This window comes from Chenopodium album, chromosome 21 (genome assembly GCF_948465745.1).
Source record: "Chenopodium album chromosome 21, dcCheAlbu1.1, whole genome shotgun sequence".
Lineage (NCBI taxonomy): Eukaryota > Viridiplantae > Streptophyta > Magnoliopsida > Caryophyllales > Amaranthaceae > Chenopodium > Chenopodium album.
In genome coordinates, this window is record NC_137854.1 from 15,160,740 (window position 1) to 15,183,940 (window position 23,201).

At 32.6% G+C, this 23,201-nt stretch overlaps 3 protein-coding genes across 6 annotated transcripts; all 3 read left to right on the forward strand.

Moving 5' to 3' along the window:
• Positions 1-215: 215 nt before the first annotated feature.
• Positions 216-6,817, forward strand: LOC145602677 (uncharacterized). The gene is made up of 6 exons (XM_081658841.1): positions 216-344; positions 465-540; positions 620-672; positions 794-939; positions 2,844-3,048; positions 6,405-6,817. Exons 1-6 carry the CDS (start codon positions 342-344, stop codon positions 6,570-6,572), a joined length of 651 nt encoding a protein of 216 aa, XP_081514967.1. The 5' UTR covers positions 216-341; the 3' UTR covers positions 6,573-6,817.
• Positions 6,818-7,614: 797 nt separating this feature from the next.
• On the forward strand, positions 7,615-11,614 carry LOC145601667 (putative zinc finger protein At1g68190). Of its 4 annotated transcripts, none has more exons than XM_081657722.1 (6): positions 7,615-7,825; positions 8,691-9,124; positions 9,593-9,931; positions 10,019-10,243; positions 10,331-10,647; positions 11,226-11,614. In XM_081657722.1, exons 2-6 carry the CDS (start codon positions 8,714-8,716, stop codon positions 11,350-11,352), a joined length of 1,419 nt encoding a protein of 472 aa, XP_081513848.1. In that variant the 5' UTR covers positions 7,615-7,825; positions 8,691-8,713; the 3' UTR covers positions 11,353-11,614. The 4 variants fall into 4 exon arrangements, with proteins under 4 accessions (XP_081513848.1, XP_081513847.1, XP_081513846.1 ...); XM_081657721.1 differs by having other exon boundaries at positions 7,618-7,842; positions 8,684-9,124; positions 9,593-9,946; XM_081657720.1 differs by having other exon boundaries at positions 7,618-7,825; positions 8,684-9,124; positions 9,593-9,946.
• Positions 11,615-13,067: 1,453 nt separating this feature from the next.
• On the forward strand, positions 13,068-13,526 carry LOC145600487 (uncharacterized). The gene has a single exon (XM_081656376.1). The coding sequence runs from the start codon at positions 13,068-13,070 to the stop codon at positions 13,524-13,526; it is 459 nt and encodes a 152-aa protein (XP_081512502.1).
• The last annotated feature ends 9,675 nt before the right edge of the window (positions 13,527-23,201 follow it).

Consider the following 23,201-nt stretch of genomic DNA (forward strand, 5'->3'; position numbering starts at 1 on the left):
ATCACTGAGAAAAAATAAAAGTTTATGGTTACCAAAGAAAATTTCCCGAAAAAATTTTGGTATTAGGTTGTTTTAACAAGAAAAATTTTATAAGGTGTTTTTTCTAAACAATTTGGTTTCAATAGATGTTATTTGACAAAATTTCCTTTTTTAATCTTTAAATGTTGTTTCAAATTTCAAAACTCTCCATTCATAAATTGAAAACAAATTTAAAAATCAAGTGTTATATGACGTAGGATGAAAGGGTTGCGCACTTGCGTATTTTAGTTTCGGACTTTAAACTCATACACTCATACTCAACTCCAATTCCAAAAACCCCAGACCTAGATTTTTACCCTAATATGGTAAGCAATTTTATTCACAAAATCTCTTGTTTTGAATTCGATTTCAATTTGATATTTGATTATTCTCAATTTAATTTTGAATTCGATTTCAATTTGATGTTTGATTAATCATATGAAAAGGGGGATTCATATGAAGAGCTTGAACCATTGTTTGATTATCGCCGAGTTCAACCCGTTACTTTCGTCAACCTTGAAGGTTTCTGACCCTCATTCTCTCTCTTCCTCCTTCATTATATTTCCTTAATTATTTTTTAATATATATTTTTTTTGAACAGATGATTCTGATTCAGATTCTTCGCCGAAGCGGAGAAAGACTTCCACTAATGGGGTATTTTTTTTTTCTTTCTTTCTTTTTTTTTTTTAAATAATTTTTTGGTACTTTGAGCTTTAATTTTAATTGGGGTTGCTTATTTAATTGTAAATTTTTGTGGGTATTGTTGAAAAACAAGGAAGAGAACAATAGTGATAAAGGAAAATCAGTTCAAGTAATTAATTGCGAGGATGAAGATGAGGAAAAGGAGAATTTGTTGCCGCCGCCTCCAAAGAATGTAGCTCCTTCAAAGATTTTTGAAGATTCCACCATTAAGCAATTGAGGTAAAAATTGTAATATTTTTTCCTTCAGTTCAATTATTTGCTCATGCTTAATTTTTATTTTTTATTTGATAGTGTTTTTAGGGGATTCTGTATCATGTTTGAAGTGGTTATGGATGGTTTCTAGTTATTGTCAGTGGTCTGACTAAGAATCCTAGACTATTTAGTAACACGTCGTCTTAAGGGTTTAACTTTTGCTAACCCTGTTTGATTGTTTTAAGGGTGCGTTCAATTGACTTGATATTACTCGTCATTTTCCTTGGCAATATAATATGTTGTATGTTAGTTAATTAATCTCTATATATGTGCTAATGTACATGGTCTTCAACAAAATTTCTATGTCGCTTATAATTTGTGAAGCAGAATGCAATCAATGCATTTGAATCAAAGGGTTTAATGAAAGCTTTTGTGTCTGGTGGGAAGGCAGTGTAATTTACACCCTTATTCTATGTAGCATCATGTTCTTTGGCTTAATGAATGGAACATGTGTAGATGTGATATGTAATTTTGTATATGTTATGCCATCCAAGGAGTTGTTTGGTATACAAAAATAAAGGAACAAAATGGGTTAAGCTGCTAGTGTAATACTAGGTGAATGGACTGCAGTCAACAAAAGATTTTTCAGCATTTTCTAGCTATTGAAACTCCTTGAGATTTGGAAATATACTTGAAACGTAACTTTCTTTTGTGACTAAGGCTTTGATGTTGTTATTTGTTGTGGTGATTGGGAAATGTAACTCTCTATGCACAACTAAGGACTACTAAGTCTGAGCAAGCTTTGTCTCCAATTATTTTTATTCTTCGTCTCTAAAGAGTCTCAAAGCTATGGATGAACAAAAATATGCCATTCTGGTACCAAATTTATTTTTGAAGGATATTTTGGACTTGGATTTGCAAGCGATAAATGAATTTAGAGAATGAGCTGATTGTAATCAGTAGGCACGTGTAATTGGTGTTAGACTCTCAAGGTTACGTTGTAAAATTCAGGATATGTTTGTTTGTTTTAGATGTGTTTATCTTATCATCAAATTTGAGTATGTATCCTTTATACACTTGAAGTCTTGTTTTGAAATTAATATGCAAAATTTGCTTCAACTAGGCTGTGGCTGTGTTATTGTATCGATATGCAGTTGTTCTTTTTCTCTCTCTCTCTCTCTCTTCTTTTTTTTTTTTTTTTTTTTTTTTTTTTTTTTTTTTTGGGGTTTATTAGCCTATGTTGCTTGGGTAGGGTACTTCAGTGTAGGCGTGTAGCAGTATCAATAGTATCTTTAAGAGGCTTGTATATCAAATAATTTGTCTACTCCTAGCTTTAGTTGCCTCTTCCTCTTTTTCATATCTTTGACTGATTGTAGTTCCATTTAGTGTGGATTGTGGATTTTCTTTAGGTGCATATCTTCGACAAGTGAGACAAACATAGGATTGCTTGAAATTGGAAGAGAGTATCTTAAAGCAAGATAATTTACACTGTTTGGATAGTGAAAGGGGAATGAAAAGAAGGGGAGGGAAGGGGAGGGGAGGGGAAAGAAGAATGATGAGTTTTCCTTTAAAATCTCTCCATTGTTGGAGAGATTAATTTCTTACATTTTAATCCCTCCATATCTCTCACCTCCAATTCCCTTCCTTCCTCATTTGCTATACAAATGAAAGATACTCCATCCCTCTCTGTCCCTCCATTTCTTTCAATTCAAACAATGAGCTCTGGTTATTATAATCTGCTCAACAGTCGCCATGAAGCGGTGTTCTCTTTTCTCCGATAGATTTCTCTTTTATTTGTAGTATCCAACTTAGGGTGCCCTTAAGGATTGGGTCATCTAATTTTCCTGTCTTTATGTTTTATGACAGGGGCTTATTTTGTTTTTATTTTTTAAAAGAAGAAAATCTTATGTGGGATTCTATTTCCATGGCAGGTTAAAAAAGCAGGAGTGCGCGTCATTTCTCCAGTCAACTGGACAAGCTTTACAAGCTGCTGATGAACCATTTCCCTCTTTATCTCACTCTGTTGAAGAGAAAACTGCCGAGGAAGCACCAAAGCCCGCAGCTGCGGCTGATCGAACGAAGATAGTCATATCTATGCAAGATAAGGCTGGATCTAAACAATATCGAATATTTGCGGTACATTTTATTACCTTTGATTATTTGACATAAGACTGCATGCAATTCATCAATTATCTTAATATGTTGCGTCACCTACTGTTTCAGTTATAAATTAATACTTTTCAATTAGAGTTTCTTATTATTTGGATTTTGTTTGAAACTTTGCTTTCACTTTTAGTAGTCACTAATCAGAAGTTTGGCTTAAGGAATAGTAACGCTGGTTATATAGGAACTTTTCTGTAATTTGTAATGTTCCTGGTTTTTATGGATTTTCTGTGGCCTAGTGTGGCTTGATAATGATGTTATGTTAGCACCAATGTAGCTGTAAACCAGTCAATATACCGGTCACTTTATGCTGCTAGTTGTACTGTTTGTCAATTAATGTTAGATTATGCACAGCTGGCTACGCTTACTACACTGGTATGGTTTGAGGTCCTAATTGTTCAGGAAAAAATTAGTTCAAGTAAGGGTTTATAACGGCTACCCAATTTTATTCACAACTAAAAATAAGTTCTAATAAGGATAAGCTCAGATAAGTGTAGGTAGGTTAAAATAAGTTATATAAAGTTCATTTAATTTGAGTAAAAATCTGGTGAATGGAATACATTCTTAGTTGTAAATTATGGGTAACCCTTTTTTAACCTTAATGTATCCTTAGTTGTATATTGGACTTGGGCAACCCTTTTTAACCTTTATCAAGACTTGTTAATTCAATGTGTAATATCTGAACTCATTTACCCTATTTGAACTTTTTCCTGAAAGAAGCATAGTCTGAATTGTGGTTGCAGTAGTGACCACGATAACTGTCACATTGTTGTGGAAACGGCTTGTAACGGATATAAGAACAAAATGCAGCTGCGTTGTGAATATTTTCAAAGAAAAAAAAAAAAATTACATTGATGAGTTTAAACCTTGTTTAAAAAACATTCCTTTAACAAAATATAACCAAACTTTACTATAAATATCACGATTTAATAACTAACTAACTAATTACTAATAGAAAAATTTGTTAAAAAAAACCTTTTAAAAGCATCAATTTGTGAAAAACAACCTTTTAAAAGTTTTTTTGCAAAAGAAAACCTCATTGTAAATTTTCTTTGCTGAAGACAACCTAGTATATCTAATTCATCTAATTAACCTCTAATTTCTTCTAAATATCACTTAATAACTATATAATAATTAAATTAATTTATAAATTAAAAAAATAAACCACCACCAAGGCACCAACTTGCCACGACGCCACCCCTTCCTTTCCTCCTCCCTGGCAGCAGGCGTCCCCCAGCTGCCCACCACCGAGTCAACCCCTTCCTTTTCCCAATTTCTCCTTTACCCATTACTAACCCCTTTCCTATTACTAATCAGCTAGCGCAGCTTCAATGTTCAATATCGTAGTTCTGTAAATGATATCACATAAAATTCTAGTTTTAGGGGGTCACATAAGAAAAATCAAGGTAAGTTGGAAAACTAGTTTTCCCTTGTTCCCACGCTGTAGATTTCGATATAGGTTGGAGTAATATTAAAGGGTAATTGAGATTATTTATAACACCCATGTCGCAAAAAAATGTTCTTCTTTAATTCAAAGGTTCAAACCCTCATAATATTAGCAAACTAATAATTAATTCAACAATTATAGAAATCATGAAAATACTTTGCTTCGAAAACACCAATGAAATTTTGTGTTTTTGATGAAAATGAAATTGAACACCGGTGTGTAGAGTTTGCCGAGGACTGTTATCGGTGTGTAGTCGCAGTGACGATAAAGGGGAAACTGGGAAAGGGGTCCACTTGGCGATGGAGGTGGGTCGCTGTGGGTAGAGGGTCCTATGTGGTGGCTCATTTAGGGGAGGGGGCTGCTGCTAGGGGAAGGGTGAAAGGTAGGGGGTGGTGGTATTTTTTTTTTAATTTTGAAATTAATTTAATCATCAAATGGATAAGTGAGAGTTAAAGGGTAATTAGAAAAATTTAGAAGTTAATTGAGTAAAAAAGTAATACTAGGTTGTATTCAACAAAAAAATTTAACAATAAGGTTTTCTTTTGCAAAAAAACTTTTAAAAGGTTGTTTTTTTTAAAATAGTGTTTTTAAAAGGTTTTTTTTGACAAATTTTCCTTACTAATATTCATTGTAACTTAAATATAAAATGGATGTAATGAGTAAAATACATGTTCTATCACAGCAAGAGTAACCTTTATGTAATGGATGACGAAAAGACGTGATATTTATTGCAGCGTCATGTTAAGGAGTTTGCGGAACGGAAAATCCACATTTGTCACATAATGGCCATTCGAATGGCTGAGTTTTTTATCCCATAGAAATAAGGGGAAATAAAGTAAATAAAACAAGGCATAAGTAGTTGGTAAGGTACTTGCCTATAACTGCTGCTCAATGGTGACTTTTATCATGCGATACCAAGTGATATCAGTACGATTTGTCTAGTTGCTGGCTGAGAGCTTGAGACTTCTAGGAAAGCTTTGTTGAAGAGTGATGCTGCTCACTGTTATTTCTGTGGGGTTTAAGAGTCTTTGCATGTGTCTGGACTACATTTTATGCCATCCAAAAGGCTAATTTCAGTCATTGAAAGCCTCAGTCATTTTTTCTATAGCTCTCTAATTTCTGTCTTGTATGAGATCAATAGATTAATTAAAAGGCAATGTAGGTCAAATAGGTTGAAGACCTTGAACAATTCAGATTTCAGAAAGAGACAGCCCACATAGGTGACGAATGGCTGTTGATGATGCCATCTCTTGTAGACTGCTAATTTCTAATGACAATTAACAGGGTGGAATATTTTATTTTTTTGTCTGATAATGAATTTATTACTGGTTCTTTATGCTCTTTAATAAACAAAACATATTCCTGGCAAGGCTGGCATTCTGTTGGATTTGTGTATATATACATACATACATACATACATATATATATATATATATATATATATATATATATATATATATATATATATATATATATATATATATATATATATATATTATACCTTGGAGTATGATGGGTTCCTTTAAACTGTTTAAATTCTGCCTTTTTAAGATGCAGTACTCTGTGTAACTTAATATCAAGCTACATCTGCTGAAGAAGTAAATCTATGAAGCTGAGAGATTAATAGATAATAATAGCTAAATAGCTGCAGCTTCATGTTAAATTTCAATTTCAAGGAGTGAGAAATACAGATTAGACACCAGGGGATTGGGGACCTAAGGCCACAGAGTTATAGAAAGTGTACCATTTTGAAATCATTAAATATTCTTAATTTACAAGGTTTAGGACAATGTGGACTACTTCAGGATATTTGTTTGCTTTACTTTGCCATCTTTACGATTTTCCAGCCATTAATACTTGTTTATCTTTTGCCTTGGTATAGGATGAGAAATTTGAGCAGCTGTTCACAAAGTATGCGCAGAAGGTGAAGACTGATGTACATAACCTAGTATTTACTTTTGATGGCGACAAAATTGATCCAGCATCAACGCCTCAGACCCTTGGGATGGAGGATGATGATCTTATTGAAGTGCATGTGAAGTCAAGCTGACAAGATATGATTTTTTTTTTTTTTTTTTTTTTTTTTTTTCCCTATTTTATGAATTTCCGTTCATGTTTTGTGGTAAACAGTAAACTACCAAGTTTGGCATCCGCTTGGTGCTTTAATCAGTAGAGGAATTTGCAAAGCAAAGTAGTGGAATAAAAAAAAAAAAAAGTTTTTCTTTTTCCTTTCTATTTTTGGAAATATTTTGCTTAACTGTATTTCTCTTGTCCTGCACATATGATTCACTTGCAGAAAATCTGCTCCATCTGTATAATTACTGATTTTGTGCTTGTGTGAGTTTCACTGCACTCTTATATATTGCCAGGAATTGTTGATCAGCTGAAGTTTTTCTTCCCTAACTGTAGATGCTTAGGTTTAATAGTTTTTCTGGTCCGATGGATGAAGTGCAAACCTTATAATTTCGAGCTGTACGGAACGAACAAATTTTGTTCACATTATTCTAGTAAAAACTTGTTGCCATGTTCCTAAAATTTCTAGGTATAGCAAAGTGCTTTTCACAAACTTTTTTTTTCTAAAATGATGAATAAAGCTTTTTCTACATGATTTTTGTAAAATTGTATATGGGCGTGGAAAAATGGCAATCCTAAACAATAAGGAGTAACACATAGTATGTGTTTTAGAAATGCCAAAACTGATTCGAGTTTAATCAAATTCAGTGTGATCCTATCCAACATTAACTGATTCGACCTGATTTGACAATGCTTCTATGACCTAACCCATCAATAACAACCCGAACCTAAGCCCGATTTGACAATGCTTCTAGTGCCCAACTAAAATAGTGCTTATTACAAACGCCATCAAATTTCCAAAAAATGCAAAATTTTGACTAGTAATGAACAAACGTGGAAAGATGGGACAACGTGATTGGTTAAGGCAGTAAACTTTTGGATGACATGAAAAGGTTTTCCAATAAAACAGGATAACGTAAAATGGGACCCACATTTGCCAAGTGGGTCGACCCACGTCGGCATGGCTCTTGCCCATAACTCCCATTCCACATCACCCTAAAAAGTTGCAAAAAAGGGATAGATTTTAGATAAAAAAGTGGACTCACCAAACCAAACACACCCCTTAATTTTTATTTATATTTTCCAAAATATCAAAAAAAAAAAAAAAAAAAAAAAAAAGTTTCTTGTTTGCTGATAAATCACCTTGACTGATGACTTGACTGTTTCAATGGCAGAAGTACAACACTCAAATCTTTGTTAGATTTTATCAAGATTCTTCTTCACTCTCAGGTTGGATTTTTCTTAAAGTATGTTTCTATAACATGATTATTACTCCGTATTTTTTTTCTTAAATTTTTCATCATATGATTCATTGTGATTCATATTTAATAGCATAAGATGAAGTTTAATTTGTAAATTCGAAGATTTTTTTTTTTATTAATACTCGAAATTTATTTTGATTTGGATCGCGGTTATGAACAACATGCGAGTACAAAAGTAATGAATATTAGTACCCAAGTCTCGAGATTGAATTTTGTACATGTTTTATTGTAGTGTTGAATGGATCATTAGGAGATCTAACCAAAACAAGTTTAGAAACTAGTGGGTTTTAAGTTGAATTTGAGTTCACCCTAAAAAGAAGTTACTCTTATAATAATTAAAATGATTAAGATGACATAAATAGACTGTCCTAATGCAAATTATTTTATATTATGAAAACAGGGATAGGAGATTTATTTATTCCCTCTATTAGTTTTGGCTTATGTTTATTTTCATTTAAAATATTACAGTTGACATAATAGATAATTAATAAGTTGTTTTTTAAGAGAAACTGTGCAATCATATAAGTAGTTTTAGTTTGTTAAAAATGTTCAAAATGTTTGAGTTTATTAACCTATGAAGCTTAATTTGTATTGACAATCAACTTTGGATGAAAGTAGATAGTAAGTTTGAAACTTGAGTTGTTCATTGGTTCAAATTGGACGAATATAACCAAACTAAATCAAACTGAAATTCAAATGAAATAAGTCTTGTACGAAATAAGTCTTGTTTTAGATACTAAAGCTAATGTTAAATTTGTCATTTGGGATAATGTGACTATTAATTGTGGACAAAGGAATACAATTTAAGGTTTGACAATCTATATAGTTTGCAGCCAATGAATAAAGGGACTCGAAAATGGAAAAAACATGTGAATTTTGTGGAGCGCCAGGGCCAGTTGTATACTGCGAAGCAGATGCAGCACTACTCTGCCTCTCCTGTGATGCTAAGGTGCATTCAGCTAATGCACTCTTTGGTCGTCACTCAAGGAGTCTTCTGTGTGATTCTTGCAAAGAAAATCAGTCCAGTGTTCGATGCTTAGACCATCTGATGCTGCTATGTCAGGAATGTGATTCGTTCCTGCACAAGTGTTTCGCTCACCATAAGAAGCTGATGATCGGCAGTTTTACTGGATGTCCTTCAGTGAAGCAGTTTGCAGAATTATGGGGCTTTGATATCAATGATCTCCATCAGTTTTCGACAGGAGAGTCTGCAACTTCTACTGCTAGTTTAGATACTGAACGAGGTTCTTGCAGCCAACAGCATAAGGTAACCTGAAATTTTCTGTTATTTCAGCTGATGTTGTAACTGAATATGGACTAATTCACAGCCTTATCTTCTCCTGCTTACCTCCATTTTGTAACAATGGCTTTTTGATTAAATCCCATGTCAGTCATTGATATGAGTTTGTTAGAAACTCCCTCCCCTGCAGTACAGATGATTCTGTTTTTATTCCTATTTTTATTCTGAGAGTCTGATACATTTGATTAGTGAAATTCAAGGATTCTGGAGTCCATTATTATTATTAGTCGCAAAACTTGGTATAACTTATTCCATTGTAGCATTGTAGGCCGTCTGACATACATTACAAGGGAATTCCCATTGTATGCTAATGCTAACTTATGCGTCAACAACAGTTCAGGTCATCAAAACTCATGGAAACTCTGGAATGATCAAGTGCAAAACATAAGTTCTATGAATTGGATCAATACTTATATTTGATTATTTGCTATGCAGAAACTCAGCAATAATCAACACAAGCAGCACAATGGCTTAATCCTGCATCAGCTACTCGAGTTGAAAAGCCTTCAGCTTACTGAAGGAGATAATCAGACAACATCACTGCGACACAATGGAGAGTATGTCACATCCTCCTCGATGCACAGTAATTCAGGAACATTGCTCAATGAAAGACTCAAACAACAATCCAAGGAATTCAATAAAATCACTAATGAGCTTCAGAGCTTAGACAAATCAAATCAAGTACTAAACGGAGAACATTTTCCTTCGCCTATTTCTCAGCTAGATATATCTTCATCTGTAGCAGACCCCTTTTGGCAGCACAATAAAAGTCCGGTAGACAACGATCAGGTTTGTAGATCCTGATAGCTTTTGCAAAATCTGGTTTACATTCTCAAAGAATATTTGGATGTGGCACTGCAGTTTTGGTCGCAAAATTTGCAAGATCTTGGAATGTGTCAAGAACTCGGATCCATTGATGACTTCAACATGCCAGAAGTTGATATAACATTCCGCAACTTTGAAGACTTACTCACAGGTGATCCTGACCTAACCCGAGCTTTAATTGAAGACGATGATCCCATGAGTTCAGATACTGAGAAGGCATCGATGAATAAGTTGGAAAAGAGTCTTATTGAAACAACACAGGTTATATATCATCCATTTATATGTGTGATTTTCTGATGTATATATGAATGAGTTATTTTATGTTTTACTGTTGCATTGCCATTTCAGGAAACGGCTGCTTCATTAGAGTCCATCAATAAGCATATTAATTTCATGAAAGAAGCAAATACATCAGACCATGTAACTCATGGGCTATCCAGAAGTGTGGGGAATTCAGCACATCCTTTTAGATACTCGCGTTCAGCTACATTCTCTTGTTCACGGCTCAGTGCAGAAAGCTGTCGCAGTGACTTTCTAAACTCCGAAACTTCAGGGAATTTCAGAAGAAGTGAATCTTCAAACAATGTGGCAGAGTTACATGGTGTAGAAATGGAAGGTTTGGAAAATTCAGTCAGAACATCGAAAGACAAAAAGAAGAATCGAATGTAAGTGAACAAATAGACTAAACATGCCACTAAATTTGTGAAGTACTTTCTCCATTGGGAACAAATAGTCACATAATATTTTAGGATATCCGGAAAATTTCACAATTTCTGAAGTAGTGATAAATATTATTTAAAATCATTTTCAACCTCTGCTACTGGTGCACATCTGATTTACAGTTTTTCTGAATCAACAGTCGCACAGTTTCTTTACCAGTTTCTTTACACATGACTATATTTCCACATATTGGATACTGTATGATACTTAGCCTAATTATATAATCCAAGATCTTGATGCACAACTTAATTTTTTTTTTTTTTTTTTTACCTTTCCTGCCTTTTTGAGTTAGCTGGTCTCAATAAGCTCGAAACTCAGCAAAATCTTCTTCTGAATGCCTGCTACAGAACTATGATTTCAGATTCCTCATCCCTGTGTTCCCTAGAAGGAAAAAAAAATGTAGTGAATGTTGTGAACGCGTTTAGTGGTGAAATAATTCAGATTTGAGACGAGTTGTGTGATTATGCAACCTTCCATAGTGCAAGATTGCTAAGGGACTGACTGATGTGATTTCTTATTACAGGCATGGTAAAAAGACTCAACTTGCACCACGTAAGGCTAGTACCGATTTGCATAAGAAGAACAAAAGCCGGTATGCTAAGTTACAAGGCTATGATTCCGATACAGTAACTGCAACAAAGAGCTGCTGAACTGAAGTGAACTCGTCGACTTCCCTTGTTGATCTTTGTATGTACAATTGTGCATATTTTTTCATTCTAGAAGTTTGGCTTTCGATATTTGACACGATCCATATTTACAAGCCACACACTTACAAGTTTCACCTTTTTTTTTTCTAGCATTGTAGAACTAAATGTCATAAGCCGAAGCCAAATGAATTTTATACATTCGAGCTCCAGCATTTTCTTCATTTATTATTTGCCTATTTGGTAATCAATTGTAATTTATACCAAATTAAGAGTATTTACATCATGTCAACAGATTTTTTTTGAAATCCAACCTTTGTTGTTTTATTATATTTTTATACAATTTTATCTAATTAATATCCAAAATATAATTTGTGTCCTAATTATCTTAGGATAAAAGCACATAAGCATATTTATACAAGCTTACAATTTATTTTCTTCATTTATTTTTGGTAATCGATTGCAATATACTTATAGGACAGTTTTAGAATGGCCACAATAATTATTTTAGCCACTGTAATTTTTAAATGTGCACCGTTAATATTTAAGATTAAATCTAAGCCATTTGTTTAGTTGACTAGATAAAAATTAAAAAAAGATAACAACAAATATTAGTTTTAAATTTTCTTCCTTCTTAACGCTTTGGTCGTCTTATTAATCTGTTTGATTTTTCATTGATATCCGTCAATTCTTGATAGTTCTTAACATCATATTTTTCTCAAGATTTCAATATAATTGGAGATCAATTTTGTCGATTAAATTAGGGTTTGTGTGAAGGATAGAAAAATATTAGATTGGTGAATAATTGTTCATTTGGAGGGATGATGATAAAAGATTGGAAATTTGGAAGACCTTTACATATATATACTTGATCCGATCTATGTTAAATTTTTCTCCTACATATTTAATGGAGATTTAGGTTGAAGGTTGAAGATAAAGTTGAAACTGCATCAATGTATGGCAGCGATAAAGCAGTTTTTTTTTTTGGCAATTAGTTTTTAAAATTTTTTTTATTCATAATTTCAAAGTCAAATATAAGAATGTACAAGATTAATCTTTAATATTTTAACGGTTGAGATTAAAAGCAGTTACAATGGCTACATTTTTTATGTGGCTATTAAAAAGTCATCCTAATAGGAAAAACTAAATTGAGAATATTTACATCATGTCAATAGAATCTTGATTACCAACAAATGTTTTTTTTCTTTTTGACAATTTTTTCTAATTAATAATTAATATCCAAAATATTATTTGTGTCCCAATAATCTTAGGGTAAAACTGTAAAAGCACATAAGCATAGTCACAACAGTTACAAGACTTGCATAGCAAGCTAAACCTACAAAGATTTAGGAAACTAATCAAAACTTTTAAACATAATCTTATCCTTTAATATCCTAAAATATACACTATACCCTATCATAATTCACAAGATCAATATATTCCTTTTATAATAAACTACCAAAACTTACCATTATTATTATTATTATTATTATTATTATTATTATTATTATTATTATTATTATTATTATTATTATTATTATTATTATTATTATTATTATTATTATATAATCAATACTCTTCAATATCACCAAAAATAATTGTTGTAGTTCATTATTTTTATTTGCGACGCGAGACTATATTATAGAAGGACGGACGTCATACAACAAGATCACTTGCTTTCAAAGTTTCGATCATTACTTCATTAGCATAATTAATTAACAATGTCATCATTAAGCCATGATAATCAACAGCTCGTTGCAACTATTATTCATACTGCCCTGGAAGATGTTCTTATGGGAATGGAAGATTCTACTACGGAATTCAGATACGACAGAGAGTACCTTATGTCCATGAGCGGCGAGATGACAAGATTAGCCACAATATTCTTATATGGCCTCGAAGACATGACCGAGGATGGAGTAATACCGACGTGTGTGGTGCCTGCGGACAAGTCATCCGTGGCAAGTTTGGAGATCAAGAAAGCTAGTCAAGAGTTGGCTAATAGTGGTGAAGTTTGTTCGGTTTGTCTTGAAGGGTGGAAAGTAGGAGATGATGTTAAGTATTCGCCTTGTAAACACTGTTTTCATCCTGGTTGTGTTGATAAGTGGTTCAATATTAATCGCTTCTGTCCACTTTGTCGATTCGAGTTGCCGGCGACGAGAGATGCTAGAGGTGTTTGATCTTCGTATGTATCTTTGTTTTCTTTTCTTTCATTCATTCAACAAAGAATATTATTAGGATTTACTCTTTCTTTCTTTAATTAATACTACTCCGTAGCTTGTTTAAAGTAATTACAATTTGTATCTTAGCTTACCTTGTTGATGTGATTATGTGAAATCCAAAGCAGGTTATATAACTCTCATTAAAATTAGCCTTGTTATGTATTCTTTTTTCATTCTTTGTTACGATTATTGTTACTTGTACCTTTTATCGTTGTTTTCATTAATTTCCGCAATTATATTTTGGTAGAGGTTAACGTGTTATCGAATTTGTTGATGTGTAATTTCTTATATTCATAATTTTATTTGTGGTTTTTAAGTGTGTGTTAATGGCCACTTAAAAATATACACTCGTAAAATATTTCTTATAACTACTAGTACTTTGATACTTGAATCTTTGTAAGAACAAAGACATAGGAGTGCACTAGTAGTCTAGTACCGTACTTAGTCATTATTATTGTTTTTTATTTTATTTTTTTATTATTTGTCCAAAAACCTAGCTTATACTGTTATACAAACATAGAATATTAGTTAGGTTTTACTATTTCTTTACTTAGTTTTTGTTATTAGATTTTTCTTCACACCATAGCTTAAGATAAATTACAGTTTCGTATAGTTGTTTTCATTAATTCCGGCAATTATCTTTTGGTCGAGGTTCACTTGTTATTGATGTATACTAGATAGAATTTATTGATTTGTAATTAATTATATTCATAAAATGATCTAATATTATGATACTGATTGTAATTTACCATAATTCACAATAGGGGTCCTTTAGAAACAGAGATTTTCTTACCTTTATATCCTTATTATTATCCTTAAACATATTGGAATTCTAAAATTGATAGTTGGCGTTGACGCTGACGCGTTTTAGTAACAGTTTTGAACTTTTGATGATATTGGAAAATAAACATATTTTTATGCAAGAAGAACTGTAAACATCCGAGCCCCATAATTTTCCTCATTTATTAGATTTTTGGTAATCATTAAATTGAGAGTAAGGGTCTAATCTCTTCCGTTGAAATTCAGTTCAGTTCAGTTCAGTTCAGCTCTTATGTCTAATAATATTGCTAATGATATAAAGCCAAATTTCATTCTTTTAAGCTCTTATTACAACGACGACAACAACAACAAATAATAATAATAATAATAATAATAATAATAATAATAATAATAATAATTATTATTATTATCAATAAATAATAATAATCATGAATAAATAATAATAATAATACTAATAATAATAATCAATAATTAATTATAATAATAATAATAATTAATAATAATAATAATAATATACACATAGGTATAGTAATATATAATCAAAGAGCACTAATCCGTAGTTAAAAATCACTAATTAATAAGTTCAGTTCAGTTCAGTTGATTTCAGTCAATTAGAACAGGCCCTTATTACATGTCAATTATTGTCAAAAAAAAATATATAAAATTACATATCAACTGAATTAAAAGTAAGTTAGAAGCAAATTGAGTGAAGGGTGGATAATCAAGAAGAAATATCTCTTTCAATCGTTTACCAACTAGTCACATTTTATGTTAAGTAGGTCGTTATTTTATTTTAGAATAATATTTAAAGATTGTTTATTTTTAAAATAACGGTCAAAGGTCATTTTATTCACAATTTTTTAAAAGTAATATCCAAAATTAAATTTGTAATATCCCATTAATCTTAAGATAAAAGCTTATATTCATATTTCATTTTATTTTTGAAAGAACGATCAAAGGTCATTTTATCATTCACGATTTTTTTCAACTAATATCCAAAATTATATTTGTAATATCCCATTAATCTTAAGATAAAAGCACATAGGCATATTTCGTTTTATTTTTGAATGGTAAATGGGAATTGCATCATTCACAATTTTTTTTTTTTAACTAATATCCTAAATTATATTATAATCCCATTACTCTTAAGATAAAAGCACATAAGCATATTTATACAAGCTTACAAAGTTACAAGCCTTGCATATTAAGCTAACCTACATGCAAAAATTTAGGAAACTAATCAAAACTACTTAACATAAATACATAATCCTATCCTTTAATTAATTTCCTAAAATATACTATACCCTATCATAATCCACATGATCGATATATACCTTCCTTTCTCAATAATGTATTAATTTATATATACCACCTAAACTACCTTTATTTTTTTCATCAATACTCTTTCAATACAACCAAAAAAAAAAAAAAAAAAAAAAGTGTAGGCTGTACGGAAATCGTTTAACAGAAGACTACACTTTCGAGCATTAGCAAAACTGATTAAACAATGTCATCATTAAGCGAAGATTATTATTATCAACAACTCGGCGACCTATTTCTTGATATTCCTGCCTTGGAGGATTATATCATGGACTTGGAAAATCTTACGGAACTCTGGTACGACAACGAGATGAGAATAATTGCCATTGCAGCAAGCCGCATCTTAGAGACAATATATACATTACTCATAGATGGCCTCGAAGACGTGAGGACCGAGGATGGAGTAATAATACCGACGGGTGTGGTGCCTGCGGACGAGTCATTCGTGGCAAGTTTGGAGATCAAGAAAGCTAGTGAAGAGTTGGCTAATAGTGGTGAAGTTTGTTCGGTTTGTCTTGAAGGATGGAAAGTAGGAGATGATGTTAAGTATTCGCCTTGTAAACATTGCTTTCATCCTGGTTGTGTAGATAAGTGGTTCAAGATTAATCACTTCTGTCCAGTTTGTCGATTCGAGTTGCCGGCTGCGAGAGATGTTAGAGGTGTACTTGTTTGATCGATCTTTGAATCTTTGTAAGAAGGAAGACATAGGAGTTAAGTGATACTAGTAGTACGTGGTCATTTTAATTATTGTTTCTTTTCTTTTATTAATAAGGGTTTAGCCGTTTTACTAGCTTAAGAGAAATTACATAGTTTGTATATATTATTAGTTTACCTTATTAATGAGAAATCCAAAGCAAGTTTACATTAAGCTTATAGTAAATGCTTCAGTTGTTATATAACTCTAATTAAAATTAGCCTTGTTATGTAATATGTATTTATTTTTCATTCTTTGTTACGACTTACGAGTATTATTACATGTACCTTTTTTTCATAAATTACGGCAATTATCTTTTGGTAGAGGCTAATTTAATGTGTTATTTTTTTTTTTTTTTTTTTGAAACAACAATTTAACATGTTATTGATATATATGGAGTACTAAATAGAATTTAATTGATGTGTAATTAGTTATATTCATAAAATGATCAAATATTATGATATTGACTGTATTTGTGATTTTCTAATGTTTAATACATGGACACTTAAAATAAAATGCTTATAAAATATTTTATGGAGTAACAAATCAAAAGAGATGCTTTTCAATATTAAGTTGATGAAGGTTAAAAAGTTTCTTTAAATTTTATCATTATCATAGAGTTACTTTTTCTTAGATTTTTTTATTTAATTTGGCAGCAAATGTGCCAAAAGCTATTTGTATTTGTAACACAATATAAATCAATAATATTTAAAATATTTTATATTTTAACACCATGCATTTCTGGTTTATTAGTAAGAATTGTATGTATCTCTCAAAATAATTAGGGCTATTCCACGACAGTACTAGCTTAGGGGCTTTTTAGGAATGAAGTTGTTGGAATCTATCTATAAATAATACTAAAGTAGCAACCGTTGACGTCATTCTATTTTAAAACTAGACACATGTCATGCTGTCACTAAAATTTTTCACTCCAAAGCTATAAATGATGTCATCGTTTTGTGAATTCTATTTTATTTTATTAAAATTCTGGTCAATTACATTATTATTAGTATCACATTCTTAAAAATGGTCTATTCTCTTTAACAATGATAATTTAGTTTGTCTTCCTTGAATACTTTTTCGTCATTTAATTTTTTTATGAGCTTTATTTTATGTTTATTTGTTTTGTGAATATTTTTGTTTTAATTTTCATATGAAAAAATAATAAATTTATTAGAAAATTTAATCTGATTAAATTGTGCATCGCACGAGACTAATCTATACTTACTATTTAAAAGCACAAACCATCATCTTTAACATGCCATATTGTAGGCCAGGCGTCGCTCGAAGTGCGCCTACGTTAAGCATGGTGTGAATATGCTTGGCACTCATATATAGGAAGTGGGAATTGACATATACGATTAGGGACAAGGAAAGTAGGGAGCCACCAACAAGTTTTTAAGGAACTTGTAAACCGTTCACGGATCATAAAAGGCAACCACGAAAAGGGACAACGATAGGCAACAACGATTGACCCGTGAAGGTTACACCCCATTCATAATCCATGAGATTACTAACTCCATATGGTTCGGAACCGCGAAAGGAGGATCGGGGATGATGGTTGACAGGCTAAAGTCGTATCACCTAATAAAAAATAATTACCCAAGTCCACTAGCTTATGCAGATAGGGAAGTAGGGTCGAATCCACAGGGAAACTAGTCTTTCTACTCCTAATTAATTAATATAGTCTAAATTATTAAAGTAACCAATATTTGTTGTGATTATAAATTATACTACGAAGATTATGAGTAAAGAGAATAAATAAGGAAGAAATCAATAATAATAAAGCCTAGGGCATAGGTTCACTAATAAACAATATTCCAGGGTAAAACACAATAATCAATCATCAATGCATTAATTAATCAGATCATAAAGGGCTTTCGCTACGTATTACAATCACAGAATTAATTTACCGGTATTAAATCTCATATCTCGAATCTCGACCTAACCATTTATAAATTAATCTGCCTACTGAAACTAAGCCTAAACATCAATTCTCATCTCTCGAATCTCGAATCAATATTGCTAAACTCATACAATTAAACCTGGCCAAATCTAATTGCATAGCATTTAAACAATCAATAGGAAATCAATTAAGCATTAATGATCAACAATCATAAAATTACCCTTTCATATTATTTATTAGATCTCCAAAAACCCTAGAAGGAAAACTACTCAGACATAATTAAAACTAAGAAAAACATAATAATTAAACAAGACATGAAGAAATTGAATGAAGAAAATACTGAGATTAATTAAGAGAGAAATCGTACCAAGACGGCGGAATTACAATAGAGTCGAGATGAGAAGTAAAGTAGAGAGAAAAGTCTAGAGAGAGAAAAATTGAGTAGAGAGAGAAAGTGAAAAGGAAAAGTATCCCAAAATAATTATCCTAAAACGTACTTAAACGAAATTCTAAACAACTCCTAATTAGAAACTAAGTGTCTCGACAAACAAGCACTTCCAGAAACACGCGCCCGATCGGGCGCGCCTTTTTCTCGCAATGCCTTGTAAACCGCTGCGCCCGATCGAGCTAACATTACACCCGATCGGGCGCGCCTATAGCTTGCACCAGCCCCTTTGTTGCACGCCTTGCCCGATCGAGCGTAGCTTGCCCGATCGGGCCCTTGTGGCTCCTCGAGGCTTGGACTTCCGATTGGGCTCGACTCCTCTTCGGGTCTTGAATGCTCGGTCCAAACCTCGGTATTCCAAATACCGAGCCCTTAATCACCGGCTCGATGGCTCTAGCCGGCCTTGGGCTTCAACGACGGTCATACTCCTCCAATGCTCGTAGTAGCTTCATAAAATCCCGGGAAAGTGCTCCAAAGGTGCAATTTCCTACAAAACTCAACTAACACTACGAAAACACTAGAAAATGCATATTAGTAACAAAAGTGGCTCTAAGGAGCCAAAAACACTACTAATTATGACCAAGGGACGGGGGGTAAAACACTATATAAAATGGACATATCAATGGTACGAAGTGAGTCATGGAGTCACATTCGCCCGTATTGGCCTCTACTCGATTCTTATTGTGAAAAGTATTCTTGCAATCTCAAAGGCATACAAACTAAGATTCAATTTGCTCCAAACTATTATTAAGCTATATTGGTTGAATATTAATGCAACACATAATTCTAAAATATTAGTGATCACTTCAATTAATAATAAGATTAAAGGAACCTAAACCGGTCGTCCAAATTATCTTATTAAGCGTGATTTTCAATTACATATTCCCTTTAAACATGCAATATGGTGATCATAATAACAATAGAAACCAACATTAATATTGGAAGCAATTTAACAATAATAGCGTTAGTCAAATCAAATAATAATAATAATCATGATATTAGCAATATAAAATAATAATAAGTAATTAAGTTAATTAATTACTCACATTTCACGCGTTTCTTAAAATTGCTACATCATGAATAAATTGTTAGTAACTTCAATAAAAATAAATCAAATTGAAATAATTAAATTAAATAAAAGTAGAGTTGATTTGGTCCAAACCCTCAGTTAATTATACCTTTCACGCCTTGGTTTCAGTATAGAACTTCGGGTATTATATGGACTCCTAGGAGTGCTTAGGGGAATTATTATGGAAGAATAAGAAAGCTAGAAATTAGGTTAAAGAGGGAGAGGAGAATATTTTAGGTGTAAGGTAAGGGAGAATGATATTTTTGTGCCCTGAACTGCAGAAAGGAAGGGGGTTTTTATAGGGAAAATGAGCAGAGGGAACACACGGAACCCTAAAAAGATAAAAACCCTAAAAAAGGCTACCGCGACACGGTAGATTCTACCGCAACACGGCAGGTTCTACCGTGTCACGGGGAAAATTAGTGTGACGCGGGGAAATTTAGAGTGACACGGGAAATATTTGACCTACGGGAGTAAAAACGCGTGAAGGGTTTACGCGGAAAAGACACGAGAAGATTCTGTTACACGACATAGGTACCGTGACACGGCAGTATCTACCGTATCACGGTACAGTACACCGTGTCACGGTATGGGAGACGCGGAATTTACACGAAAACAACACCGTGACACGGTGGGAATTACCGTGTCACGGCAGCAGGTACCGTGTCACGGCAACAGGTACCGTGCCACGGTGGAATTTGATGCGAAAAAGCTTCAAAAATGGCACCGCGACACGATGCACAGTACCGTGTCACGGTACTAGGCACCGTCAGACGGGAGAAATCACCGTCAAACGGGGCAAACTCCCGTGACACGGTGCTTTTGCACTGTGCACGGTGATTCCATTTTTTTTTACCCTTTTTTAAAATCATCATAACTTTTGATCCGTAACTCGGAATTGAATAAGGCATATAATATATCATTGGAAAGCTTATCAAGTCTACTTTCCAACCCAATACCCAATTAGAATCAGGTCAAAATGATTTGTAGATTTTAATATATGATCGTTTTAGTAGAACGGTGTCGGTTTTGGGCCGAGTTTAGTGTTTTGCTCATATCTTTTTCGTTATTGCTCGGAATTGGGCTTATGATATATGGTTGGAAAGCTTATTGAAAGACCTATCCAACAAAATAATAATTGGATCAAAATTATATAGCCATAAAATCAGTTCAGCTCGGTTTTGTAATGTGGATATGGAAAGTGGAAAGTAAGTTATGGTTTAGGGAAATGAGCTAGGAAATGGATTGGTTTATGAAATGTATTGGATAGAAACATGGATTTAAGCACTCCAAAGATTAAATACTCAACCCAACCAATAACGGCGGTGAAAGGTGTTCATCATCGAGTTTGGTTTTGGGGAGACATTTTTAGGTGTCTACACATATGTACATTTTATTTTTCACCAATGTCACGTGTCACCTCATTTAATCCCCTTTCTCATATTAAAATACTATGTTTAAATCAATATATATATATATATATATATATATATATATATATATATATATATATATATATATATATATATATATATGTGTGTGTGTGTGTGTGTGCGCGTGTGTGTGTGTATGTGTGTGTGTGTGTGTGTGTGTGTGTTACTTGGTTCATTTTCCCCCAAATTAATTTTTTTTCTACAATTACATTCAATTTTCACTCCTTTATCTCCTTTTTAAACTATATATTTTCCAATAAAAACAAATAAAAATTTACAAATATATTATATACCTATAAACAATCCGTGCATTGCACGGGCCATAAGGCTAGTCTAGTTTTAAAATATAGAGTTTCCTTCTAGGAGAAAGGTAGGCGTTGTAGTAATAGTTTTGATGAAATTTAATTGGAAAATATTAATTGTGCAAGAAGAATTGTGGCCCTAGAATTAACAACCGTTGACATTATTAAATGAAATCATGAAATTTGGAAGACCTAAAAGAAATCAATGGAACATGCATGTTACCAAACACTTCGATTGTTTGTTATACTCTAGTTGTCATAGACAAGCAAAACACCCCCAAAACACATCATCGTTACTCTTTCACGTTTATCATTTGTCATAGTCAATCAATTATATGATCCATAACATAAAATTAAATTCAAAAAATTAATGAAGACAACATTTTTTTTGTAGTCCGTTCGTAAATTAAACATACCATTGCTAAACTTTTTTTTTAATTTTTTATTTTTTAAAAAGAATTTAAGTTATTTTAGTTACTCGAGGTGAATAGGTTTTTTATGTCAAACTGATGTGTTAATTCCTTGAATGATATCGTGAAGGTTTAAGGAATAAAGAAAATAAAAGGAGATCAGATACGATAAGAAAAAATAGTCAAAAAAATATTTTATTTTTGTCGAAATGATTGTATATATATTGTTAAACCAACAATATTGCAACATTTACTAAACTGAGCTGAACTGAACTGAACTGATTGGAGCTGAAATGAACTGAATTGAACTGATTAGAGCTGAACTGAACTGAATTGAATTGAGCTGAAATGAATATTTTATGAGAGAGGGAAATTAGGAGTTGAACTGAACAGAACTGATTGGAGCTGAACAGACCTGAACTGAAGTGATTGGAGCTGAATTGAACCGAACTGAACTGAAATTAAGTAAATGTGAACATGCTTTCAATTACAGGCTTACAACTATATTTAACTCCAAACAATGATTAAAATTATTGTATTGATTCAATATTATTTATTAAGTCTAATTTAAATTACCACTTAAGAAAGAGAGAGAGAGGGGGGGGGGGGGGTTAGGGAAGTTATCCTATTTGAAACTTAGGTACAAATAAGGGTTAATTATTAGAGCAGAAGGTTTTGTATGAATCCGTTTCACGTGAGTATTAGAGCAGAAGGTTTTGTGTGAATCCGTTTCACGTGAGTCTAGTTTAATTTATAACATCACATCATCAAAACCCACAACAATGGCAGAACCTTTATCCCCCAATCTAACCTACCACCTTCTTCTAATCAAATTAGAAACAATTCCACCATCTCCAAACCTCTCGGAATCCAAATCTTCCACCGTTGATTGGTTGCCGGAATTCGCCTGATACTCATGGATTGCTTATGGAGCTTCCTCTCTCCTCGTCAATCTAAGTGTTAACTTAGCAAGCCTAAATTACTCATACCTTACCATATAACACCAAGGCCACACCGCAATGTTCATCATACCCCTTTTTTATTAGCTTTTTCAATTCGTTCTCATCTTCGTTGGAAAATTGAGAAATCTGATAGAAGCCACGAAGGTCGAAGGCACCAGAAATAAGAACGACCTTCTCCAAGTTTAATTTTGTACAGTTTTTACAAATTTCTGATATACATAACCTAATATCTGATGTATATATCCTAATATTTGATAGCTATAACCTAATTCCTGACAATTATAATATAATTTTTAATATTTATAATTTAAT

Excerpts from the sequence above, each read along its gene's own strand:
- LOC145601667 (XM_081657721.1), top strand. The coding sequence starts at position 8,714 with ATGGAAAAAACATGTGAATTTTGTGGAGCGCCAGGGCCAGTTGTATAC. Across the intron at positions 9,125-9,592 it reads CTTGCAGCCAACAGCATAAG|AAACTCAGCAATAATCAACA; the intron begins GTAACCTGAAAT and ends TTTGCTATGCAG. Across the intron at positions 10,648-11,225 it reads GACAAAAAGAAGAATCGAAT|GCATGGTAAAAAGACTCAAC; the intron begins GTAAGTGAACAA and ends TTCTTATTACAG.
- LOC145600487 (XM_081656376.1), top strand. The coding sequence starts at position 13,068 with ATGTCATCATTAAGCCATGATAATCAACAGCTCGTTGCAACTATTATT.
- LOC145602677 (XM_081658841.1), top strand. Across the intron at positions 673-793 it reads GAAAGACTTCCACTAATGGG|GAAGAGAACAATAGTGATAA; the intron begins GTATTTTTTTTT and ends TTGAAAAACAAG. Across the intron at positions 3,049-6,404 it reads AACAATATCGAATATTTGCG|GATGAGAAATTTGAGCAGCT; the intron begins GTACATTTTATT and ends GCCTTGGTATAG.